The sequence below is a fragment of the Gallus gallus genome, chromosome 4 (assembly GCF_016699485.2).
Source record: "Gallus gallus isolate bGalGal1 chromosome 4, bGalGal1.mat.broiler.GRCg7b, whole genome shotgun sequence".
Classification (NCBI taxonomy): Eukaryota; Metazoa; Chordata; class Aves; order Galliformes; family Phasianidae; genus Gallus; species Gallus gallus.
Window position 1 is genome coordinate 13,992,209 of NC_052535.1, and position 27,767 is coordinate 14,019,975.

The 27,767-nt window shown below is 40.5% G+C and overlaps 1 protein-coding gene across 2 annotated transcripts in view; it reads left to right on the forward strand.

The window, feature by feature from the left end:
- The window catches only part of COL4A6 (collagen type IV alpha 6 chain), a 121,449-nt gene that overhangs the window by 52,435 nt on the left and 41,247 nt on the right, over positions 1-27,767 (forward strand). For both annotated transcript variants that reach the window (XM_420322.8, XM_015278603.4), the window contains exon 4: positions 26,316-26,450. In XM_420322.8, the coding sequence (XP_420322.5) occupies positions 26,316-26,450 (135 nt within the window). The remainder of the gene's footprint in view (positions 1-26,315; positions 26,451-27,767) is intronic.

Below are 27,767 nucleotides of genomic sequence, written 5' to 3' on the forward strand. Positions count from 1 at the left end.
AGAACCAATGTAGGAGCAGGGCCTGGTTCTAAGAGATTTGGCTGACAGTCAGGTTAGGAGGCAATTCATGAGCCAGGAAAACAGCCGACAGCAGGGATTACTACAAAACAAACTTAATTAAGCAACAGATAGGCAGGAAGTACGCCAGTCATGGAGCCTGCAGCCAGATAGAGCAAACAATGAAGATGGTTAACTGGGCAAAACCGTTTGTAGTAGTAAAAGAGGCAGTAGTGCCAATTAGTTGAAAGTAAAGCCAAATGCATGGATCCCCCAGGCTATCTGTCCTCATTTTCTGGGAAAAATGTGCAGTATTGGTGTGAATCACAGCCTTTCTCAAACAGGAAACCGCAGATCTCAGAAGTCAGAATATCCCTGGTGCATTTCAGCTTTCCATGGTGGCTGAGACTAAAACTGTTGAGAGGTAGTTTCTTTGAAGAGAAAACATGCATCTATGGTTAAAGAAAAAAAAAAAAGAGCAGTACCAGTGAAGTAACTGTAGGTTAGTACTTCTTTTTGACTACGGTACATAATACCTCTTGTGCCACTAATGGAAATAAGCAAGCATTCCCTGAGCTTGTGAAAGGTAATACAAGAAGGAAAAGAAGAGGGGGAAAAAAAAATACAAAATGCGAAAAAAAAAAAAAAGACAAAAAAATCAGCAAGAAAGGGAATCTGAATCCCAGGCCCATTCATTCTTTATTGGTGGGTGGGGAAAAAAAAAAGAGGTTTATTTCAAACATTAGTTTTTATTGCTTATAATCAGCTGGATTCTGGGGTATGTTATCTGATCCTTCTGTATGATGCAACCTCTCTGGGTGGTTTAAGAATAAAGATGGCTTCTTCAAAAGCCATTTATGTCTGGGAGTAGCAGGGAATTAATCAGCAAATTGAGCTTTCTGGGGCCCTAGAACATCTGAGAAGAGGCAAGTCTGTGCTTTGAGGGAAACAAATTGGAAGAACTTAGAATTCTAGTCTATGGCTAAACTTCATCTATATTACAGAGTGTTCTTAGAATAATTGCAAGATTGTTTTTAAAAGGTTATAGCTTGGTCATGAATAAAAGGCAAAGAGGGAGGGGAGAAAGGTGCTCCTTGTGTAGCAAGAAAAGTGAAAGAAGTCAGGGCTGACTTTCTAAATACCTGGTGGAGAAGAAAATGAAACTGAGGAAAAAACAGGAATCATTATCACAACAGGCATCTTATGTAGGAGACCTTAGAAAAAAAGCAAAGGGAATGGTGGCTTTTTTGAGAGACTTACATAGAGATATCCAAATAACAGAACAAAGTGAGAATAGGAGATGAGTGAAGAGTATGCAGGGTATGGAATGGTCAGGCTGAGAATCTGGTTGTGGCTGTATGAAGGATGTATGAAGAAATACGTAAAAAGGTGGAGTGTGCAACTCTGAAGAAAGATGAGGGAAAAGCGAGAAGGAATGGTGTGTTCTGAGCTTGTATGTAGAAGCGAGGGTGTAACACAATGAAGGGAAATATGGCAAGTTCTAAAAGATTTTCTGTGAAAGACTCCCAGGTTCAAGCGTGCAAAAAGAAAGGCACTGGTATAAGAAGATGAAGAATAGTATCAATTTTCTCTCCACCTTATTCTCCAAAAATAAGAGAAAAAACTCAATTGCTTGGCACTTACCTTCTTTCAAGCTGTTCATTGGAGACATTTCAGCTGTTGCTATCTAGTAAGTAATAATTCCCTAAGGTGATTGTTCTGTCAAATGTTAAGCTCCTTTTATGTGTGACATATTTTACAAAGTTTGACCTACTGTGGGACTGCCAATGTAGAGAACTTCGAGGTTAGGTGAGAGCTATAACTAAAAATGGGATGTCTGAGTCATATCACTTCAGTAGTTTGAAAAGCAGCTTAGCTGTAAATGCAGTTTTTAATAGTGGGTGATTTTGAAAAGTTTTTTTAAATCAGAGTATTGCCAAAAGTAATCAACAAAAAATTCAAAATAATTTAAGATCTGATTTTAATCTGTAATAAATACAATACCAACAATGCACTACTTTAAGGACTATCAAAAAGACATCTCTGGTTGTCTTTTAAAACTTCTTGTAATTTAAATGATCAAAGGATAATCTCTAATAAAATCACTCAACATTTGATGAATATTCCGTGTATAGTAAATGTATTTTTAGTACCAGTGATAGTGCCATGGGTAGAGTAACTCTGCATTATATGGGTAGAGTAACTCTGCATTATTTTGTCTTTCAAAGTTCTATAATGTTGTTACCTTTTGAGATGGATCTCTCAGGTTTGTGTTTACATCAGTGCATAATATTGTGCTGAAGCAGTATAGCAGAACTAACTGCTTTTTAGCTGAGCTGTGTTCTTTCTGCCTGCTTCTGAAGCTGGAGTATGTGTTAGCACAGTGGCAAATCTGCTGCAACACCGAATGAAAAGTGCTCACATCTCTATTGCCAGATTGGCAACATATGCTCACTTGTGTCTGAGCATTTTGTTTTCCTGTTAGCTTCCAAAAATAAAATCAAATGTTCTAAATGTGGTGAAAAAATAGCAACAGATGCATCATCCAGGATATTCTTGCCATAGCTATGTTTGTTGCAAACTGCTACACCTTGAGAGAGAATTCGGTGGATGTCTCTCAGAATATATGCAGATTTTGAGCTCTGCAAGGCAGTCAATTGATATAGCGTATTTTCAGGCTGTCCCTGTGTTCTAGGTATCACATAGGTCAAAGAACCAATGGGGTGTTTTGAATGTGAGGATCCTCTCCCACTGATTGCAAGCTTCATGGAATCATCCTGTTCAGTAAAATTATTTTTATCGTGAGCATAAAAATATGTTTTTGTACCTTGAATTTGTAGCTGCAGCGACAGCTTATTTGGATGGATTAACAATGAAAGACATCACTGCCTGAACAGCAGCAGTTACTCTTTCTGGAGGATGCATAGCATGGTGGGTCCCAGTTATTTGGAGCCGTGTGGTAATGCTTCCCCTCAGCTCTCCTTGTGAATCACAGCGCACGCTTATCGGTTATGTTTTATTGGAAACACGACTTACTGTAGCTCCACAAACATGTCAGGGACTGCTTACCCTGTCATCATGAATCACACTTGGTGAACAGCTGGAATGCAGGCCAGGATATTCTTACATATGAAGTACAGATAATGGGTATTTTCTAGCAAATCTTTAAGCAGGTTTTTTCTTCTTTGTGAAGCTCAATTTCCTTTGATACTTACTGATTGTGTTGGCCACTTTGAATACTGACATGATGTAGTAATGGCATTTCTTTTATGATGATGACTAATGACTGAGGATCCCAGCTGAGATGGGGGAAAGGCCTGCAGTGAGGGCAGCTACAGACCTGTGGTAGGGGCCGGTTGGTGCTCCAAAGTGCTTTCACTCTGAGAATTATTATAATTGTGCTTTCTCAAGTTTGCCAAGAAATCTCTTATTTGCTCAACTCTGTTTTCAGGAAAGTAGGTGTCTGTGTAGAAAATCTTTTGAAATAAAATACCAAAAACTTGACACACTGTATTTCTTAATAATAAACCTTTGAATATAAGTAACGTGTTGTTCTGAAACATATTTACTCTCCAAGAATTTTGAGATGTGAAAGAGAATATAGCAGAAGATGTTGTTTGTGTCTCACTTTAATTAGAGCATGTCTTCCTAGCAGTACAAAATATTCTGGGGAGGATATCAGCCTTTGGATTACCCTAAGCTGTTGAAATATAGTCTAGCCTGTCTCACAGCAAATTCAAAGGAAAGAAATAGTCTGCATGCAAAATTGAAGCAGCAGGTGGTCATTCCCTGTATAACTCCAGCTGCACTTGAGCTGTAAATCCAAAAGCATTACAAAACCAGCAACAGGACACCCGTTGGTTCCTCGTAGCCTTGGATCACTGTTCTTCAGACATTAAAGGAAGTTTTCCTAAGATTTAACATTTTCTCTTGAAACAATAAATGACATAAGTGTTATCTCTAGACTTTTTCCAGAGCAGTGAAGTAACTAAACTTCTCTTGTTTTTCTACCATTGGGACTAAAACCCAAACTAATCTATTCTAACCATTCCCTTCTTTTTTTAATCAGCCGGAACATGTGCTATCTCCTGAGAAGATTTGGGTAGATAACAGTTCTGCTTATGGTGGCTTTCTTTTGTACACTGGGTGACAGAAAGCAGGTGTTTGGGTTTTTTTTTTTTCTTCGGTGTTAATGTTGCTGCTGCATTCTGTGTTTTTTCTTGCACGAGCAGGTGGGAGAGCATCAGGTGTATCACATCTACGTGTCTTCAGGCTTGTAACATAATTATAACATGTTATTTGCTGTAAACAGCATGCTTACTTCCCGGTATGCTTTTGTTAACAGTTATGAACCCTTCTCTATACTGAAGAGAGGGGAAGCTAGGCTCCATAGCTGCTTCTAAGGGATTTGCTGTCAGCTGTAAGAAGGCTAGATTTTCACTTGCAGGCCTTCAAATCAAATTGCTTTCAGGCTTCTGTCTGCTCAAACAGCTATTTTTGTGGGCTGTTTTATGTGAATTTCAGGTAAGAGAAATTCAAAGAGGAATACATCCTAATGAATTCTTTTTCACATTTGCATAAAGAAGCTGTGAGACCGCTACATATAGTGTTGACAGGATGTTATAGTTGGAGGCAGTGCACTTCTGTAAGCCCCATCTCTGTTGCAAAATGAGAACTTGATTTATTTTGCGTAAGATAACTAATTGGGTAGCTGTAGCACTTCAGAAGAGCATCCATTGCACTTCACTGAGCTCTAGTCTGGGGTATTATGCTTGGGGGAGGTTTCAGGAGCAGTTCTGTGAGCTGGCTGCTGGGAATGCCCAAGCTGCTGGTGCTAAACATCTAATGAGTGCAAGTGCACACGAGTCCCTTTTCTTAATATGGAGACTGTGCAGAGCTACCCCACGTTCCTTTCTGCACCTAAGTTATTTACTATTTTTCCTGAATCAGTCCCATGCTTAATTAGAGTAATTCACTAAGTTGACGTAAATGAAAATAGAGGTGCTTTCCTGTGGGTAGATTTGGGGTATTTGAAGCAGCGTTACATGTAGTTGTACATCAACGATCTGCTCATTTTCAGCCAGGATATTTTCAGCCAGAAATGTCTTGGCTCTCTAATGGAGTTACATCTCCTTTGCTATTAAAGCAAATGTGTAAAATTCTTCTCTGATAAGGGTTTTCCACTAAGCTACTTGGAAGAGAGGCCACCTGCAAGCTGAATGCCCTTCTGAAGTTATCTCTCAGCTTCTTATTCCTGACTTTGAAGAGAAGACTTGAAGCATTTCATGAAGGACATGGCTGATAAGAGACGTCATTACAGGGGTATGCTGAGAAATGGAAACAATGTGTTCTGCTTATTCCACTGATAGGGCATTACACCATTCTGTAACGTTGATGTGGCCCTTCAATATTCACTTATTTTCATCACTCAAATTGAATAAAAAAGTAAAACTCTCTACCTCTTCCAAACTATTAATATGGCATGGCATTTGATGAGGCCACAGGAGGAAAAAAAAGGAAAGTACTATCTTCATATTAGGTGGAAGCTGAGAGGGTGTTCTTTGCTGGCAACACTCAACGCTCATGACTTAAATCAAGTCATGGCTTTGCCAAGAATTTTGGTCATTTTGAAATTGAGGATTTTCTTTTCAGGTGATGGACGAACAGGAGTGGGCAGGAGCATTGCTGTTTTTTTTTCCTGTCTTACTGCATGCTAAAGGGTGGTGAAGCTTGCATAGTCATTCCCTCTGATGTAGTAGACTTCTTTGAAAACTACAGATACATGATCCTTTCCAGATCTCCTTTTTGGGTAGCGCAGTCCTGCTGTGTTCAAATCCAGGACTTGCAGTGCTGTGTAGAAGAGTGGTTTTCTTGCCCTTAGAAAATGGCTTTGGGATATTTATTCTTATTTTCCAGTTCTGAGAGATCATGGTGTTTGTTGTATGGTTCAGTAGTACACCAACCAGTTATGTCTAGAGAGGAAAATGCAGTCTTTGATTTTTTTTTTATCTGCCTTAGACTTTTTTCAGTAAATTTATTTATTGGCACAAGGGGAATTTAAGTGGGAGTGTGTTTCATTTAAAATGAAATCAACAAAAGCCATCCTCATTAAACAGTCCTGCACTTAATTACATTTCCTTTGTTTTAACTGGACATTATAATGAGTAACAAACAAAAATAAGATTCTTGAATATTGACTTAGTTCTGATAAGATCAGTATGGCTTATACGTAGTTTTTTCACTTGTGCTTCACTAACAAGCTCAGCATTTGTTTCATGTTTCCTCTTTGTACTTCAGAGTTACTTATGAGTAGAGCCTAATAGATTAGAAATATTTGACTTGAAGCCTTAAGTTCTGTCTGTAGTATTTGTTACAACTTTATTCATTATATATTTGAAAGCAGATGGTACAACTGGCTTCTGTCTAGTACGTGAGGACAAACAAGAATCATAAGTTCCCTATTGGATAATTGGGAAGATCTTGAGGAAAAAAGAAACAAACACCAGTGGCAAGTTTCCACTTTGTAGTACAGCTGCAGTTCTTGTCCTGGTAGCCAACTATGTTAATAGGGATCACTTTCAGTGCTTCGGACTGCAGCTAAAAAAATTCTTAGAGGACCTGGCAAAAGTTACCTTGGGGAATTCACTTCCTGTTTGTGGCTGTTTCCATTTTGTGCTGTCTCAACTGTTTATCCTAGGGCAGTGTCTTCAGGAGTATAGATCAGCTGCTATTTCTGTCAGCAGTGACTTAGCACACCTGTTTCAAGTCACAGAGACAGGGAGCTCGCATGTCTCATCAGTGATCACCCATGCAGGCTGTGCCTGTTAGAGAGGGTAGCCAGTCCACCTGACCAACACAACATGAGCTATGTAACTGCAAGGGGAGTTCAGTTAAATGGCTCAGACCAGGAATGTGGGTCTGTTCCTTCCAGGATGTGTGGTAGTGAGTGTGTTATTTTCCGCTGATGTATGCCCAGACTTACCTTAAGCCCACAGCTAAATACATGCGTGCATTTGCCTGGTTGTATACAAGCTAAGCACAAGCATCAGCATAGAGTCAGCTCCATGTTCAAGGCACAGCCACGAGCTGTCCTGTGTGTTTTCCACTTCAAACAGCAGAGCATGTGGATGGACTAAAGCTCAGAGAATAGCCTGGTCTTGTTTGAAAGGGAGTCAGTTGCTTTTCAACCAAGAGTTAAAGCAGTTTCTCACATTCCTTTTGTACGCGTAGAGATGATGGTCTGAGAATAGATGTAAGCTGAACTGTGAATGGGAGGGTTTTAAGAGGCTTATATGCTTCTATGAGATTTGAAGCTGGTTTTCCATCTTTTCCATCCCCACTAGAGATCAGCAATAGAAATATTTCCTGTAAAGACACTGCTGCTCATCAATGTTTGGTTGAGGAGCACTGTAGCCAATATGGCTTTACTATATTAAAGTTTCTGACCTATAAATACTTGCGTAACAAAAAACATTGTCTGAATTACTATATTGTTTTTCTATCTCAAATTACAAGGCCACACAAAAATGATCTTCTTTTATAGAAGATGAATAGAATTTGTACATGAGATGGATGAGAATGTCTCACCAGCCACCTGTTGGTGGTTTCTTGCTGAAGGGAGACTAAAGTGGGAATGAGCAGTTCCTTCTGGGATGGAGCAGTACATTTGTAATAGCTCAGATTTTTTGGCTGCTCTTGTTCTTAGCTGAATTGTCTTTGAAAAATACGTGTGAGTTTAGGCTAATGTTTTTCAGAACCTTCTAATAGAAGATAGTATTTGTTTGAGTGGAGATGCCTGAAGCACAACAGAATCTTCTCTCGGTGTCTGTCACTGATTTTTAACTGGGCTCTTTTTTGTTGTTGTTGTTTTGTTTTGTTTTGTTTTTTGCCAGTAGAAAGGAGAATGTTGTATGGGATAGTTGTCCTCCTAGGAGAATTCAGGAACAGGCTGAACAACTGTCAGGTGAGATAAGGCCGCTAAGTTGGAGCTTATCCACATCAACTCTTCAAAGTAAATCCTTCCTCTGTTCCTATACATTATATGTTATTGGTGAAATACATCAGCAAATGTTTATAGTCAAGGGGAGTTTGTACTAACACTGTCATGCAACTAATCTGTTTATGTTATAAATAGGGAACGCTAATTTAGCTCCATTTTGCTCCAGATGCAAGCATCTTATTAAATATTTATACTTGGACTAGACTGTTTACTTTGCACCTCATAGAGTGATTGTATGGGGAAGATCCAGAGCACCTGGGTTTTAGTTGCAGTCTTGAGCAAAGTTTACTTCAACTTTTTAATTTAAAGATTAGGAGAGCACTGCATTACTGAGTATATGATGGAGGAGTTTTAAATAGGTAAATATCAATTCCAGAAGGACATTTCTAAAATTTAGGCATGTGATTAAGAGAATATTGGTGAATACCAGGTCTTGATTTCACTCTGGTTCTGCTGTATTCCTACACTTCTCATATAGAGAACTATCGGAAATAGCAGTGAAATACCAGAGTCTGCCTTTGCTGGAGGTCTGCTGATTTACACTAGTGAAAACCTGTTGCCAGCATTGAGAAATCATTGGGCAGACTTTAGTGATGCTACTCGTTGCTTATGGAAAAAGTGAATGAATGGGATCCTGAACTGCAGTGTTACAGGTGTGCTGGCTATGCACTGTTCTGTTCTTGAGAGGTTGTAGGCTTAGGCCTCCTTTCCATCCTCAAGGTGTAACTATGCATACATAATCTCATATCCAGATGAAAAGATGAGTATCAGAACGGTTCCATTGTTGAGGCAGAAAGCTGAAAACAAATAGACTTCATCTGCAGTGGATAATACAGTCTGTTGGTCTTGAGAATGATTGCCTGTATGTTCAGCAGTTTTGGTCACTTGAAGAAACACATCAAAGCCTTGACATTATTTAAAATACCTAAGTGTGAGTGAACTAGGTATTAGTTTTAAGCCATCCCTGCTGCTTTTAGTGGATTTTCTCACTTTGATCAGTTTATGTGACACTGGAAATGTTGCTGCTGTCCAGTTGGTTTTTGCAAATCTGGCAAAAGCCCACCTGATCAGCACTGTCCTCCAGCAAACATCTGCTCACTTCACCACGAGCTGTGAACAGATGGGGACATAAACATTTATCTCAGGTGTAGTGGGGTCTTAGGCAATTTTTATTATGAATGCCCCCTGAACATCTGCACATTTCTAAGATCTAGTGCTCTTTGCTTGCTCCTAAATGCCACTGCATATCATAGACTCTCTAACCTAATTTTTTTCTAAGCACAACTAGCTATTCAAGTTACAAGCTTTGGAAGGCTTCTAGAAACACAGCAAGCACCACTTGTTTGTCAGGACTAGTAGGGTTTACTCTTTTTCGGTAAGTGTTAGCATTTGATGTGATTTTGGCTTTACAGGGTCAACTGTTTTAGCCACTGGATTTCAAAAGCCTTAGTCTTGCAAGATGACGAACTACTGAAATGTATTTATGACTAATGTGCTTAGCTTTTTTTCTGGTGAGTCTTTCTGAGCAAATGCTTCCTATGTTTATTTGTAAGTAAGTAAAACCTATGGTTCTAGGTATGCACTCTTCGTCTGCCTTGTCTCTGAATTTGTTTGGATAGGATTTAAGAGTTGTATGTGCTGTATAAAATTTGTGTTCCAGTCTAAACAAAAAGCATATTTACAAATTGTCTGCTTAGTTTAGAGTAGTTTTTACCACACAACACAGTATGAGATACTATTCTGTTGATAGGTCAGAGCAAAAATATTGGAATTTCCTGATCCTCAGTTCTAAACCTGGTTTAAAAAAAAAGTAATAATGCAAACATTTTCTGTAAATTAATTACTTTTCCTTCTTAATTGTTGAAATATTTTTTCCTTGCATTTAACTTGTAGACTACTACAACTGCTTCCGAGCTTTCTGGCACCATTTCTGAAGAAGAATCAAACAACTCTACTAAAATAGAATTTTAGTATTTGGAATCCATATTAATGTGGAAGCAAAATGCTATTTCCAGCAGGATTAGAAGACAGCATCCAAATGGTTCACGTTTTAAAATGAACATTTGTGCAAAGACTGTAGTTTCTTTGGTCTGATTCTTTCCAATATTTACAGTGTAGCAGGGCCTGGGGCATCAGTTATGCATCAGGATCAACTGTGCTTTGTATAAACAACAGAAAAAGCCTTGCATTGAAGAACCTTTATTCTAAGCATTAAGTTTAGCATTTTTTGCAGAAGAACACACAGCTGTGACAAAACCATGGAATTGTCCCAAACTGTAGCTGCACACGAACACTGATCCAGATTTTCATCCATCTGCTTTAAATTGCGAACATTTGGACTTTGTGTTCATGGCAGGCATAATAGGGATTAATGGATCTACAATGTGTTTTAAATGAGATGATCCCCAGTATACAAGCAATGTTGAAGGATGAGACTATCAAGGAGCATGAGCCAGAGAAAGAGCCTGGGCATATGTTGGTACAGAGTGACTTAGGCAAGCACAGACTGCTGTGTTGAAATGGCCTCTGCCCTGGAGTTGAGTGGGATGGAATGGTGAGCAGAAGCATAGAGCTGGCCAGGCGTAACAAAGACAATGTATTATCATAGCATGCAGAGACTGAACAGAGCTAAGGGGCAATGAAAACACCACAAGAAACTCCATTATCCTATTTTAAATCATTAGAGCATAGACCAACCTTTAGTATTCTTTTGCTTAACTGAAAGAAAAAACAACCAATTAGACTATTATTTGATGGCTGAAGGTAGGTAGATTGCATAACTGAAACTTACTGTCAGTGGTGAAAGATATCGTTAAGACAGTGTTGTCTCTCCACGTGCTAGCCTGCCTAAGGGCTAAAAATGGATAAGGGTCTAATCCCTTCTGCTTTTGTGGAAGACCGATGGTCTTGAATATACTTCTGAAAGAGCTTCTGAAGCTGCTGTTATTTTCAAAAGGAAGTGCACTTCACACTGCTTCACTGGAAAGGAAAATGAAATATTCAGTTTGTAGTGGAAATGCTAGGTCATGGCCTGAACCAGTGATTGAGCACCTGGTGGGAAGGCAGGGCCAACCCAGGGGAGCTCAGGTGCATGCAGTGTACCTGAGTGACCAGAAGGGGTGGAGCCAGGATCCACCCCTTCTCAGAGCTAATTTAAGGGTTGGCAGTGGAGGTGAGGGTATCTTGCTGGAGATCCTTGCCTACCTGAGGCCTTCTGAAGGTAAGCAGCTTCTTTCCTCGACTTCTGTGCCCAAGGCTGTCGCATTTGAGCAAATCCTCACTTGCTATAGCCTAGGACCTTGCTGCTCTGCTGTCATTGCTGCGCTTTCCATTGCATTACACAGTCTCAGTTGGTTCTTTAACAGATGTTATAAAAGCTGTTAACACAAGTGGTGGAGTAATAAAGAAACTGCTGTCAAACTAGGTAGTACTGATTTGCTACTCAAGGTAAGTCATAGTATCACAGTATCAGATAGAATCACTAAAGTTGGAAGAGACCTCTAGGATCATCTAGTCCAACTGTCAACCCATCACCGTGACCTGAACTCTTGAAATCCCAGACTTCTTCCCCACTTTCTGTTCCATCTTGTATCACAAAGATAATAAAAATAACATATTACATATAAAAAACATTTTTCTTAAATTTATGCGACAGAGTTTCTGGATGGCTTCTTTTTGTTCCTGGGAGAAAATAGCAGATATTTTAGATGACAGGTAAGAGCACTGGCACTATGGCGTTACTGGTGTCAGTAGAAGAGAATTGTTTTTGGAATTAAGGTGATGCAATGGCATAGACTCAAGTGAAATTCCAGTGTTTAGGAGTTAAGTCTTGTGCTTGAGTGCAACCTCTGTGAGAACAAGGGAAATGAAACCCAGGCTTTAAGCCCGCGTGTGCCAGACAGTGGTGGTGAAACTTCTATTCAGCATTCGTGACTCTTCCTTAGTTTTGCTGTTTGGATGAAAAAAAAAAAAAAAAGCAACCAAAAAAAAAAAATAGGAAGTTGGACACTGGATTCTTGTAAGTACTTGTAATGAGTCTCCCATGGGTATCCTCAGTGCTCAGGTACATAGTGGGAGCAAGGACACAGTATGTTCCTTTGCCACAGACAAAGACTCTTTGCTACACATCAGGGCTGTTGTTTGGCTCTTGTGGGCTTACCTCATGTGCTCTTCAGTCTGTGTGGCAAACTGAAGGTGGGTGTTATAGCTGTGCCTCCTCTGTATTTCTTATAGTTACCTCCTTTCTTTATTTCTCAGATTCCTTTTCCTTTATTCTGCTTTTAAGCTCTGAACTTTTAGCCTTCCTCAGTAGCATGGTTCCTCTTGGGCTTTGGTCTACAGATGCATTTCCAGCCTGTGACAGATGTAAGACAACATTTCTGCTGGTTTTGAGTCAGTCAAGCAAGGATCAGCTGTATGGGCAGCACCAGTGACAGGACAGGAGCCATACTGGGCCTGATCCTTCTGCCTCTGACATCAGTGTTGTACTCCATTTGTCTGCACTTCAGTTGTCTGCGTAGTTGTTGGTGAGAAGGCAAGGGAATCTTTAGATGATCTAGAACTCTATGAAAATGAATGTTTATTGTGAGATCCAGACACAGTGTTGACTCACACTCACTGTTTTTCTATTCTTGCTGACTATATGGCCATTATGAATACCTACAGGGATTGTGAACAACTTAATCCAGGGTCCGAAGGGGCATGGTGTGTGTGTGTGGCCAAGGGCACAGTTTATTGCACACCAAGCAAATACAGGATGGCACAAGGCTTAAAAGAACGTTCTATGGAAAAACATTGCTGTAGATAGTTGTGGTTTAACTGAAATTGGAGTCGCTTCATGAACAAGAGAAGTACAAAGTTTGCAGCAGTGATCAATAGGGGATTTGTTTTTCTCTATTCATTTAAAGTATGCTTTGCTTATTTTTCTCAAACAGCAAACGAATGCTTGTTCCCTTGCTAAGGGCTCTAGGGAAAGGGCTTAGAGTAGTTTGTGTAGCTCAACAGTGGCTGCTCTGGCTGCAAAAGGAGTGCTGGCAGCAACTTCCAAAGAGTCCTGCTGAGTCTGTGCAAACCGGAATCCACTTCCAGTGCCTGTCCTCCCAGGGTTTCTGGGGTTTTGCAATTTTTTTGTGAGCTGCTAGGAGGCTCTTTGCAGATCTGAGGCCATTTTGGTTTCTCTAAAATTACACTGTCATGTTGGTGTGTATTAACACTCTTCTTTGATGTCATAGGATGATGCTGAACCACAGCATTACTATATTGTGGTGTACAAGTACATGGTCAGTATGTTTTGCTAGTATGGTTTGCCTTCTAATATAAACCCATAAGCTGGGCTATGCAGTAAACTTTCTATCTCTCACGCCTTAAATAATTTGTTACTCACTGAACTATGAGTGCAAATTACAGTGAGAAATGTAATATCTTTCAGGCCAATATGGATGCATCAACATAACTGTTTAAAAATGGATGATGTTATCATTTGCTGACAAAGAATATGCAAGCAAAGAGGAGGGAAAACAAGACAAGGATAGCTACTTCCTAAGGCAAAAAATAAAAAAATAAAAAAATCTTGTTTTGTAAAATGGATTCTCTCTTTCCATGCTTCTGACTTTCCAGCGTTGTACTTTTCCTGGCTACAGTAAGTAGCTACTGAACTTCTAGGCAAAGGTAGCCAAAGGTAGCCAAAGCTTGGAGCTCCTGGCCTTCTGTATGTGAAAGCTGAATAAAGGCTGCTGTCATCTGACATATTGATGTAGATGTGTTTTGATGTCTGCATCAAAATTAAGACCTTCTGAAGACTTATGATTTTTCAGGTGGGAAGCAGTGTTACTTTTTTACATACAGGTTGATAAAAGATGCATGTTGTCTTTGGAGTGCTTATGATGTTTGTTCGAGCGTTATCATCTTGGCTTTATTTTCAAGGTTTTTTTAATATGTAACTTGTAAGCATTCTGAAAACAATCAGAAGCAATACCAGCTTTGATTAGCAGCTAATTTAAACCAACTGATGAGCTAGCATACCTCTCTCTTTGGCTTGTTGGTGTGTTTGCTTAACTGCAGGATGTATTCCTAACCCTGAGACACTTCAGTTCTGGCCAGAAGGCTGAAGGCCATTAGCTGGCTTGCAGTCTGTCTGAGCAGGGAACGGTTTCTTCTTTTCTTTTTAAGAGAGAAGTAGCTGCTGAGCTGCTTTGGAAATAGCGGGCTGGTTATTGTCTGCCTAAAGCTCCCCAGACCTGTGTGCAGGGCAGCACCAGTCAGGTTATCCTGTCATCATATACAGATCGCTGATTATCACACACCAGTGTTTGTGATCTTCTGCAGCACTGCTTCCTTCTGCCTCTCATCAAGGCCTAATGAGCACAGACCGTGACAGGTAAAATCTTCTTCCAGACCTCAGATGCTCCCATACAAAGAGCCCTGCCTAATCCCTGGCCTAGAGTGTAATTTAGTAATCTGCATGGTCATGAATTCCAGGGATATATGGGCAGGAAGCGCAGGGCACTGTGGGTAGCGGGGCTGGCCTACAGAGTCATTTAAGTCTTTGTTGTATTGTGTAGCAAGGGATTTTGGTGACAATGAGACCTGTCTGTCAAAGATTAAGCAGACTGGAAGTGTAGTTTATACCAACAAATGAATGAAGCTTTTTGGAGTGTTAATACAGCCACGTAGTAAATGTCCAAGGACTTAAACATACAATTTAAGTGATGACAAGCAACACTGGAATTAATCATTTATTCTATATACCTTAGCCAGTGGGAATTCAAGTAGGTGAAGAGTTCATTTCCGTCCTTATCTTGATCAATATGGAACACTTATTAAGAGAAATGAGAAATCCTCTCTTGTTTTTCCCCTTCTCCCTCACTCTCTGACAGCAGTTGAAGTTATTTTTGCTAATTGCAGCTTATTCTCTGTCACTGCTGGGTAAACCAGCCCCTGGCTGCCTGGCGCTTCTTGTTATCAGGCACTGCACTAAAATTTTGCCTGGACCTGCTCTGCTTAAGCCTCTAGAGATAACTGGAGCCTTGCCAAAGTGTTACGTTTGCAGGTTTACGGCATCTGCTACCCTCCACTCCTGCTTTGGTCAGTGTATTTCCAAGCAACGTGTAGATGAGAATTCACAGGCTCCATTTTTTTTCCCTTTAAAGTGAATTGTTTGTGTTTGCAAAACTCCCCTTGGCTCTGCTGCATAACAGATCTCTGGGAAGAGTTTTTTTTCTCTAAATTCCCTATCTTGAATAAGCAAATGGTTCCCATCTGAGTTTTAAATCTCAACTAATATTATCTGTTCAAACAGATAATTTTGTTTTAGTGGAGCAATCTGTGCTGGACGGCTCTGGGAGACAAAATGTAGGGGAAACTGCTTGCGGAGATTCTATTGTTCTGCCACTGACCCCTTACTGGACAGATCTGTGAATGGCCTACTTTCCCTTCCTGCCTTCTAACTAGAAGCATCCTTAGGGACTGAATGACCTTAATGGATAATGAGAGTTTTTGCTGTGTTTCTTTCTTGTAAACAGCATGCTTAGTAAGTGGGACATGGTTCGGTGACTAAAATTGATGTGTTTTTTTTCCCCTGGAAAAGGCTACTTTATTTACCTTATTTATGTTAATATCAGATCCTGTAGTAAGGCTTAGAGGTAGCTGCATGCAGCATAGATCAGATACCAATTCCAGACGTGGTTTCAGAGTCATGTCATAGTCTGTACTGAGGTTTGGTTGTACTGGCGTGAAGACTGAATATCAGATGGGGAAGGTACAGAACAGAAATAATATATCAGAAAGATCAGAGGGGAAAAGGACAAGATTGTTGTCCTGGAACTTTATTTGTGCTGATGTGAAGACACACATCTTCCGTGCAGCAGTGGAGTTTAATAGAATAGTTAGATGTTCCAGGATGAGAAAAGGGAGCCAAAAAAGCAGTGTTCAGATCCTAGTCCAGTGAAGATTTGGCTATGTCTTGGAGAGCAGACTAAGTTAGGAAAGGTTCAGATTTTAAACGTAGTTCTCTCAGCAACTTACAAAGTTGGTCTCTTAGGATCTTGAGACAAAGAGAGAGAAATTCCCAAAGGCTATATTGGATACAGGCATTTAAATTTGCTTTTAGAGTGCCAGTGTTACTCTTGTGAACCAAGTCTCTATTGTTCATTTTCTAATGATTCACTTCATATTCTGCAGAAACAGAGAACACATTAATAGTCAATGTTTAGTTACCATATTAGTGGCCACCTGAAAAACCATAACTGTTTAATTATAGATATTAAGATAAATCTGTGCTATTTTAGTACTACATAGTTTTTGCATCCAACTCACCTCAATATGTTAATTATTACAAAATACAGTAGGAAAAACTAACATCATTCTAATACAACTGCATTGCTAGCCAGCATATCTGCTGATAGATGAAGAAAGGATTGCGCAACTTTTATAAGGATTCTAAGTCAAAAAGCTAAATGTGAAGATTATTTTATTGATAATTTTGCAGCATTTAAACCAAGATATATTGTTCTGCTTCAGCTGAATTGTTGAAAAAGTTAACAGGAAAACTCCATAAACGGTGTGGAAACTAGGAGAGTGATAGCCATGGTACCGCTACAACTGCTAATTAACAAATTAGTGGGATATTGTGGTACCTCCATTATCATAGTCCTCTGGATCCTTTGAGATGTTGATCTAGAGTAATTACCATGGAAAACAAATGATCTGTCTCCCTTGAGATGTCATGCACTACATTATCATTTCTTGCTTAGATTTTATCTAACCATTTTCTTACAGTGATGTGTTCAGATAAACTGCAGTCCAATGGTATTTGTACGTCAGCTCACTGATACGATTCATTGATAGCCACTTTCATGTAGAAGTGTCAAATCATGTGGGAACTGGTGAGTCTTTGAAGTCAAGGACAAGACTAGTATTTGTGCCTGTAACAAAACGAATGTTGCTGAGCTATTCAGGTATCACATTGATTGAAAGGTGTTTTTTTTACAGAAAACATTTTGCAGTTTTGGGAATCTATGCAAAATAAACAGGTACTTTGAGATTTCTTTGATCAAAACCTCCTCAAATCCACAAATGCAATTTTAGAATAGGTTTGATCTGACTTTCCAGCAACCTGGAAAGGGATGAGCCTGGCCCTGGCTTCACACTCCAGAGCTAGGTCTAAAATTGTGCAAGGGGAGGAATGTGGTTTTGTTTGCCCATAACGTAGTGGGGCAGAACCTTGTTTGTCAGCCCCAGTGTTTAGCAGGGAGTCCGACTGGTGAGCATGAAATAGCTGCCTTATGGATTGGTACGCTTAACTGCTTCCTAGCTCCTGATGATTAGTGGCTGGTTTCTCTCTAGAGGTGTGTGAGACATTAAATCTTTGCCAGAAGTCTTGCATTGTCATTTTTTTTTTCAGTAGTTCTTTTAAGTCTGCATGTTCTTCTCCATGTGGGTGCCTCTGTAAAATTACTCTTTGATTACTGGTCTCAGATTCAACTTGTAGAAGTGTTATCTGCTACAATTTAAATAGACTGGGAATTTAGTTTAGCTGCTGATAGAAACCAAAGCTGGGAACAACTTATCTGTAGCTGAAGCTGCAATGAAGAGCACCAGCAAGTGAAGTTTCCCTAAAGGGTTTGTGAACTGTTTTCTTGCCTCTAGCATAAGGAGGCCCTTTAGAAAGGACAGAAAAGTAAGGTAAGTGATCACTAGAGCTCTGTAACCTTAAGGGCTTTTGTCTTTAATTACCAGTTTCTTCATCCTCATTCCCTTCTGAACTCACTGAAAGTCGTGTTTGGGGAAGTTCCAGCACAAGAGGACAGGCTCTGTTCCCACAGCATGAGGGAAATAGAAAGCTCTTTGTATCATCTGCAGAGCAGAAGGGGCTTCCGTAATTCCTTTTCCATCTCTTCATCCCACTGTATAGTCTCATGCCTCTGGTCCGTTCCTTATCTCTGTTATCTCCTTATCCCCGTTACTGGGGGAGCAGGACATGTCCTGGCTGTGCTTGGTTTTCAATTCCCATACAGAAAGAAGAGCAGAAAGCTCTTAATACTCTTAATATATCATTAATATATAGCAGAAAGCTATTAATATTATTAAAAACTGTGAGCCAGTGGGGAGGTGCTTGTTATTACATATTTATTAGCAATTCCTCATTCCTTCATTGCTATCAGTCTTTCTTCTTTTTTTTTTTTTTTTTAATCCTACATCTCCTTGAGAGTGCTGTAAAGGCTGATGGGCAAAGAATTATCTGAGCTCTGCAGTTCTTCCTGCTTCCTTGCTACTGAGAGATCTGAACGACAGCTTTCTTGGTGAATAGACTGTATTCTTATAGCCCGTGCCTTTGTGGGATACGTGAAAGTCAGCGTCACTGCCCTTTGGAGTGACAGTGAGTTTCACCCATCTCTGCTGAGGAGCACTGGTGCTTGGAAAACGGTGGCGTGGGCAGTCGTGCTGCTACATCTGCTCCTTGCCCACATCCCTCTGGGGAAACACCACCTTCTTACAGGCTGTGCTTACGGGAGGAATTAGAAAACTGAAATTTGGGTTTGTTGCAAAAGAAAGAGCTGGAGAGGAGCCCAAAGCGAATTAACAGATCTGGGCTCAGCAGACCCTCGAGAGATTTGGAGTCTGTGTAGCTTCAGCATGTGGCTGAGCCTGTCCTGCCTTTCTAGATACAATGTCCCTTTAATAGTCTTAACAGGACCCACACTGGCAAGATTTCACTTGTTCAGTACACTGTTCAATATGGCTAATTTTCTACTGACAACATTTTTTTGCAACAATGAATCTTCTGTCACTTGAGTCCGTGAAGAAGGCAGTTTGGAAATGCCAGCCAGAGGGGGAGGTAGCATGAAGTTCATTGTAGCTGTTCGCTGTTTGGGTGAGTGGCTCTCTGGAAGACCATTGGACTCTTCTGGTTTGTTCTGTAGGGTGCTAGGGCCAAGTGGAAGGGGAAAAACACAGTACTCCTTCTTCTTTTGTCATGACCTCATAGAAGGTCCTTGGAGAAGCTGTGTAATGGAGGGTGTATCTTGGAGAGAATCAGAAGCTGTGGTGTCATGGGCAGTGCTCCTGATACAACTTGCTAACCAGAGAAATGTAATTATTCTGTAGCAGCCCATGAAGTCACCATGACTTTAAACTAGTTTTCCCCAAGGGACTTTGATATCGCTAAGCAGCAGCAGCATCTGCAGATCAGTCTGGCTAGAGAAAAAGCCTGCAAGCAAAGCCAACAGAGCCGGGGGATCTGAGCCTCTTCCTATCCTGCCCTATCTCCTGTCGTGGGCACAGACCACCAAGGAGCTGCTAGCCAGCATTTCCTGCAGCCATGTTCTCACCGAGAGCTACTTGTTTGTGTTCTGGGGAGCAAATGGTTTTTGCCAGCAGGAAGATGGAAAGAGGTCCTAGAGAAACCCTGTATTTCCTTCCAAAGTAACTAACACTATTGTATTAAAATTCAGCTCATGTCTTGTGCTGCTGTCAAGAGGTGTAGATAATATTCAGAAGTGCCCTTCCTTCGGTTAAGGGCAGGAAAATGTTGTGACAGCTGCTGTCCTATGTGAATAGGTCGGGGAACTGTAGAGGCTTTCTAAGACATATTTTAGGGATTAGGCACCAAAGAGTTGAGGGAGAGGAGATGAACTGAGGTTGCAAAAGACCATAAAATCCCATAAACCATTCAAACCCTTGGCTGTACTGTGCTCTTTTGTTACAGAAGAAATGCTTAGTTCATAAGCAAATTGAAGTCAGCTAGGCCTCGCTGCAACTTTTTTTTGCTAAGATTTCATAATTGTGTAACACGTCCTTTCAATATAAGCCTACTTTTTGGAATGTTAATGAGCATAGCATTGTGCCAAAGCTCCCAGAGGTGTGGGGAGCAGTTCTTGCCTGCTGCTGCTCACCTTCTGCCTCATGCTCCGTTTCCTCAGTTGCCCTGCCAGGCTTCTGCATGCCTGATTTCAGAGTAGTGCGGTTGTCAGTTCTCATATGCTGCCTACATGAGCTGCGCTCTGTTTGTGTAGGAACCTAGCTTTGCCCTTCGAGTTTAAAGCAGAAAAGGCTCACCAAAAAACCCTCTTACTGTGGCAAGAAGTGAAAAATTCAAGACAATAAAACAGATGAACGAATCACCTGAGCAAGACTGCCTGGGGCCTCAGGCCGATTAGCTTAAACAAACAGTGGGTAAGCTGGGGGATTCAGGGGTGATCACCTCGGATGTGATACTCTGGAATATCTCTCTCCAGTATCTATTGTCTGCAAAACACAATAACTCTTACAGCTTCTTCTGAAATATGGCTTTCACTGCCCTTAGGCTCCCGTAGTGCCTTTTTATAACACTTGGTGCTAGGTGCAGGAAGGCTGTTGCCTGGCCTTGGCATCACTCAGAGAGAAGGTGCAGCCCACGAGCCTGCCTGCTTTTGCACTGTCTGTATTCTCTGTTGCCTGGAGACTTTCCATGTGCTCCTACTGTCTTATCTACCCCAGAGATTACAGTACATCAAAGCAAAAAAAGCAATCTGAGTTAGGTTGGTTTTTTTTTTTTTTTTTACTCCTAGGTTTTCTTTTAAGGAGTTTCTTTAAAGTTTGCAGAGTATAAAATGGAGCAATTACCTAGATTTAATGCTGAGTCACTCCTGGCATTGTCTGTGGTGGGGGAGAAAGGCTACAGTATGTGGTCTCTGTGTGTGCTGTAAACAGAAATAGCAAATATGTAGGACTGATTGGATCAGCGTGTTCCATAATGCTTTTTAACTGGAAATGGAGCATAAAGAACATACTTTTCAGAGATTTAAATATCCAGTTTAAATAAAGATGTTTTTTATGTCCAGGCTATATATGCAAGTTCTGTATTTATGTGGTAAACCTTCAGTTTAACTGTATTTGTTACTGAAGTACGGGATTCAGGCAGCAAGTCATTTATTAGAATCAAAGTGGTTGTTTTCTTGTTTTGTTTGTTTTTAAACATTAAAAATAGTATGTAAAGCCATATATATCCACGCAGATTTTCTACTTGCAGTCATGTCTTGGCTGGTTTAGTAGAAATAAATTCTACTTCCAAAAATACTTCTGTTATCGCATGAACTAAAATTGGAAGTTATTATGAGAAACAGCTTGCGGTTGCTCATTACTATGTTAAAAGATTACTCCTGGGATGACCAGCACAGCTTTGGCACTCTGCAGTGTAATGTGCCCAGCTCTGTTTTGCAGAAACAGAAAACTTCCATAATCAGCGATGAAACTAAAGAATTCCACATGGTACAGGAATAGTATCTTCTCTCTTAAAAATAAAATGAAAAAATGATTACTCTGACACCCTACCTTCTAAAACAAACAAACAAAAAACCCCCCAAAACAAAGGGGAGTATCAAAGAGAAAGACTAAGAGATTTTTGAGAAGATACTGACTGAAACAAGATTGCTGCATGGGATATTTTTCTTGTCCCTGTTTATTTGCGTGTGATAAGAGAAGCTGTATAGAACGGCAAGCTCTATGCTAGAAATACAGAAGCCATTCTGAGTGAGAGTTTCCTGAGTTTGTTGAAGACTTGAATAATTTTCTTTAAAAGTACAAAGCATTTTTCAGTAGGGAAAATAATTACTTATGCTGGAATGCAAGCATGACACTAACCTGTAATTTAGGAAAATATTGAAGGGTTTTTCATCAGTAATTATTGTTATTGCAGTAGAGCTGTGAGGCCCCAGATGACACCAGGGCTACTTGTGCTGGGTGCTGCATGTCAGGCAGGAGATAACCACTGCTGCGGGAATCCTCTACGAGAGGGGAAGGGAGGAAATGGCAGCCTAGAAAGAAGGACTGGTTGACCCAAGGGTCATGCCACTGAGAGGCCTCTGAGTGCAAATAGACACTGCTGCCTTGCTATGATATGTCACTTGCAGTCACTTCACCTGAGCTTGGTATGTTGGTCATGTGTAATTTGTAATGCATCATCCCTGGTTAAGGTGAATGACTGGTTTGTATGGGAAAGGAATAGATGTATTTACATGCCACTGACCTGTGTGAATGTGCATCTCAAAAGACCATCCCTTGCACAGGTCTTTCTGCACTGTGTGGAGTCAGGACACACAGATCTTCCTTCAGAGTTTTAAGCTGGACTCTGCTCCTCGTACTGAGGATATAAGAACTTGCATTTCCAATTCCATGAAGACTAATGGTTGGTTCTTTGGTTTACCTTAATGTAATCAGCTGAGTAGTAAGTGCTTTAGACTACAAACTGTGTACTTGTGAAGTAAGTCTTTGTCTGTAACGCGTTGTATTTGGAGGAAATGGTGGATGAAGGAAAAAAAGAGTGAATAAGACCCTTTTAAAAACTGTGGTCATTGAATTCTACTTGAAAAGAAGGACCTTGGGATTCTATACATCAGAAGTATAAAGCCATGTTACAGAAAACATCCTTAATCTGTCTGATAGATTTGTGCATTAGCTTGGGAAAGCACGAACATCTTTAAATTCAGTGGCTTTTTATGTACTGCAGATCTTCATTTCACTTAAAAGAATAATACTGTTTTTTCTTTGAAACATGGAGGTCTGCAAACACTGACTGTAGCTGGTCTGCCCCACTTGATGAGTAGCATTCTGCTTGGTTAGCAATGAACTTGTCTAGCTCTCTGAGTTTCAGCATCCTTTTTTGCTGATGAGCCACTGAATTAATGTCTGGTAGTGAGGGAGGCTAGCAGATCTGCCCCCTGGGCAGGCAGGCACTTGTATTATTTTTTTGTCCCTGAAATAGGAGATTTGTTCGGTGGTTCTGTACCTCTGCTACCTGTATTCTGTTGCACAGTGAAAGATGGAACAGATTTGCACTTGATTCTCCAAGTTAACAGAGGCATGGGGTTGAAAAAAAAAGAAAAAAAGAATGTTTGGAATTTGCAGTGCTATGTGTAGCAGCTCTGCCGCAGTGGGCGAAAATTTATGTGGGGTATTAGAGCTGGCAAAACGGGTAGGGACAATGAAGAAACTGTGGTGTATTCATTGGTGCAGCAGTGGATTCCTTAGAGACTCCCCCATTACCCACCCAACTGGCCTTCCCTCATGGCACCTGAGGGAGGCAGTGGATTGCAGGATGAAGGGAAGACTCTTTTTAGGGAGACTTTTCCACCTTCAAAGACGCTGTGATCGAAGTATGTTTTGCAGTCATTTTGTTTTGCCTCCCTCTGCAGGGTGGTGGTGCAGAAGCAAAGGGTGCTTCCTATCCCCAGCCATTTTTCCCACTTTGCTGTGCATCAAGAGCAAAATCCTGGGTCTGAGACATCTTTGTAGTTTGAGTGATTGCAATGGCACAGTTTGTAACAGAAGCGTGTAATGCATGTTGAACTTGTGGCACAAAATTCTGAAATTATCTATGGAGAGGCCACAGGCGTGTCGGGATGTGATGCCATTTTTATTTATTTACCAGCAAGATGTTCATTACAGAGGAACAGACATCATAATTTGGTGCTGCTTGGGCACTAAAAGCCTGATACATAAATGTCTTGGAGAATACACGTAGTGTGTTTCAAATGTATGGAATTCTAGTGGGCTTTTATGGAAAGATTCACAAGTTGCAGTAATTTCACAGACTTTGCCCTTGCTTGGTGTTACTGAATTTCTATAATTTTCCATTAAAAAAAAAAAACAACACAAACACCAAAACAATACAATTTTCGTCAGTTCCTAATGGGTTTTCTACAGGTCACTGGACTGTGTGTGCATATGACTAAAAATGGAGGGCTCTGTTGGTTCCCTGATGTTTCTTTTTGATACAGCTCACGTTTGATGATTAATCTTGTCCTCACTGCAAAGAGCTGTTTGTTCTTTTTATTTCTGGGCTAAGTGAGAAGTAAGAGCAATCCTGGTGCCAAAGCACAGTAAAGGTGAGGCGCTTACCACAACGTAAACTCACTGAAGTCACTGAACCTTGTGAGTTTACTTTGTGGGAAAACCTGAGTCTTTGTTGTGCTTTTCTCCTGGCATTGCTCCTGCACAGCACAGTGCCTGCTCTTCACAACGCTTTTGTCTTGGGACAGTTCATGGGAGTGCTGCTGAGTGACGAAAAGCACGGCTTCTTTAGCAGCAAAGTCCTTTGTTTCAGCATAGAAAACATGATTTCCATCCACACAGACTTCAAAAGAAACAGTAGGAATCCTTGAGTGCCTGATTATCATGGCATAATCACATTATCAGAGAGATTAGAAGCACTTTACTTTGTCTTTATGGTTTGTGGTGCTCTAAGGCACTGGACAGAATCTTCAAGCACTGTTAAAATCTCTCTTGTGTGGTACCAAGGCAAAAAAGAGCTTTTTACCTGGGGATACTGACACAACTCAGAACATGCTTATTTTTTCTGTCAGCTCCAGAGCTGAACCCATAGTTTCTCATCCTTTCTGTCTCCTGTGGATACATTTGTCTCAGTCATCTGCAGCAGTGCAAAACAAAAGCCTCCTAAAATTGTCATAGCTATCACTTCCAGTCACTGTGAAACAGTGTCATTAAATACAGAGGTGTTAACAATTGATGTGGTTGAGGAATTCTGTGTATTTTCCTTCGAGATCTTAGTGGACTCTGGGTGCTGTTGCCCTCAAGGCTGGTGGCTGGCCTGCTCAGTACGGGTGTCTCTGCACGGCTGTGTTGCCTTGAGGTGAGCTGTCCACAGCCCACGTCTTGTGAGCGAAGCACTGCCTGCAAGGCTCTGAATACCTTGGAAAGTTAAGGCTGGGACCAACAGCATGAGCAAAGCATGTGATTTTCACAGCGTGTTCCTTGTTTTGTGTGGTTGCCAAGGACCACTGAAGAGTTGGGGATTAATGCTATGATCACTTGGTCCCAATATAAAGGATTCCATTGATAATTATCCCAAAGTGAAAAAAGTTAAAAGTAATCAACTGAAAAGCCTTTTCAGATAGGAGCCTGTGCCCCTGGAAGTTCACAATATACAGTGTCTGTGCAGAAAAGGTATGAAATGTGGAACAGCTGTGCTTGACCTCTGTTAAAGACTGAGATGAAACAATCACAACGGAGAGTGACGTGAGGGAACTGCTGAAGTTTATAAGGAAACTGCCCCAAGAGTGATGGAACATGGGATGTAATGTTTTAGCCTAAGTGGGCATAAAAATGACCCTGGAAAAGGAATTTAAAAAATCAATTACAGATTCTTTCAATCCATTTGATTGTTAACACGTAAAAATGCATTTTTAAACTAGCAGTGAAGTCTTCTACCTGCCAAGGCATGGAGTGAAGACTTTGTATGTCTCCAGCTGAGATTATTAAAACCCTTGCAGCGGGGAGCTGCATTCCTTTTGCTGTTTTAAGGAGTGAAGAAAATAGAAGAGAAATACAATGCCATGGATGTGAACACTGGAGAACTGAAAGGAGGATGCATTTTCTTTTAAACTTCTTCCTCCATTCTGTATCTTTTAATGCCAGGCTTGATTCTTTGCATGGATAACTTTATGTACCACACTCCATATCTTGCTACTAGAAAGCATAGTCCTAAACTGCCAATTTCTACCAATCCTGTGGGATCTTAAAATCTGTTAATCTATTTCAGACCCTCTCAAAATGAACTGAGAAGTGTAAAAATGTTAACACAGAACTCCATGCTAAGTATTCAGCTGTCATGTGGCAGCTTCTGAGGCTAAGAAAAAAACAGAGCGCCTACAGCAATATTTCTACAGCATTGTTTTGCTAAATAAGCAAGTACCAGACTACTCTGCACATCTCTGCGGTGATAGAACAATAGAAGTACATCAGTCACATATGAGTCTCTGTAGTTTTAGAAAACGTTGCCCTCTCCAGGCAATAGTTTGTCATTGCACCTTCTTCTCCTGCGTTTGGGAGGTCAAAATACACACTGTGACTGGAAGGTAATCAATGTGGAATATAAGTTAATTCACTGTGTGAAGAATTCTAGTCTTGAGCCAACCATGGTTCTAGTCTCAAATAATCTGAAGTGTGTTTTCTGACTGCATGTGACCCTTCTTTCACCTGTTTTGTCTTTCTGTTGTACTTGGACTGAAGCATAAACAAAAAAGGTTTTTGTATTTTGCACCTTGGAAAAAGAGTTTGCAAATTTCATAAGCAGTAGTCAGCTTCATCTCAAAACACATTTCTACAGCAATGTGGGTACTATTAAATCTTTCGGGAATAAAAGAGATTTCTGTTACTCATTATTTATCTGAAATATATCTAAAAACAATCTTTATCTGAAAACATGAGGGGAAAACTTTAGTCCTAACTAACCTAGCAGGTATCAAGTTGTGTTAAAGAGTAAGCTGGCTGGAGTAAATGAAAGTTTATGAGCATGGTGTATTGATTTCTTTTTGTTGTATTTTAGGGTCGACCAGGACCAATTGGGATTCAAGGACCAATAGGTGCTCCTGGATTTACTGGTCCAGAGGGTTTGCCAGGAGCAAAAGGTGAGAGAGGAGCAGTGGGCCCCCCTGGACCAGCTGGACACAAAGGCAACAAGGTAGGTTCAACAATGAATTTTCTTTTTTTTCCTCCTGCAATAGATCTGTCGTCTTGTTCGATTGATGTTTGAATATATAAAGAACATCTTGAACTGTCTGCCAAAGTGCAAGGGTATTACGTTAATACATACAGAGAATCCCCTGCTTTTGTTTTGAAGTGAAAACAGTTTCCAAAGCTGCTGAATGTTATAGCCATCCTGGTAGGTGAACCATAGCTAGAAGAACATTGCTGTTGCCAGTAGTTTCTCACTTCACCTACCCAGAGATAGATGGATATCACTGGTGCTACATTCAGAGAGATCTGGAGCTGGTTCCTATGTAGAAGATACTGAGCTGACATCTAAAGAAGGGAATGGATATTGAGTGGAACCTGCAATTCAGTTTTGCTGGTGAAAAGCTATTTATAACAGAAGTAATGTTATGAACTGCCATATTAAATAGAATAACCCAACATGAAGCACAGGTGACAGTAAATGGAATATGCGTGATTGGGTACAGTAGCAAATGTGCTTTAATAGCCTGAGGGTTTGTTCTGCTGTTTCTTCTTAGGAAGTAGCCCAGTGGGTGTTCAGACTTGGTAGAAGAGTCAGTGGAAGTATTAACAAATACTTTCACTGATGTAGAGTGGATACATGAAGGTAGTTTACCTTAAGGAAAGTTTACGTTGAGCTCTAGGCATGTGTTTGCACCCTGAGTTTTGGGTTGTGCACTGAGGACTCATCATGTCCAATTGCATGATGTAGTGCATGCTCCCACCACATAGCCTAAGAGAGGTTATGTGATAGGAATGTCTGATAACCATCTAATGTAAGAACTGGAATGAGTTTCCCATTTCCATGCACATGTGGATGGACAAAAGGAATCTTTCAAGGACAACAGTTTGAAGTTTTGTGTCGCTCCTTATTTCAAAAATCTGAAGGAAATCTGGGACATCAGGACAAAGGCTTGTGTTCCAGGACTGTCCAGAACTTTTTACCAGCCTATCTGATGCAGAATGCTCAAATTATATATGCAAATAAGAAAAAGCCAGGTAGTTCAGGAACCAGGACCAGCAGAGCAGGGTTTGTTTTGCCACATTTTGCCAGCTGCTGGCAGGTGAGATAGCTAGGTGAATGCCAGATCAATTCTGCTTTCATATGCTGCAGTTACATTCTCCTTTTGCTTAATATTCATCAACACATTGAGGTTCCAGTCATCCTTTTTCATAAGGCAAAGAACGTAGTAAAATGACAATGATGACAATGAAAGTCATTGCCTCAGTATTGCATTAATCTGAAAGGCAAAGGAGTACTCAAAACAAGCACTGACTGCTGATA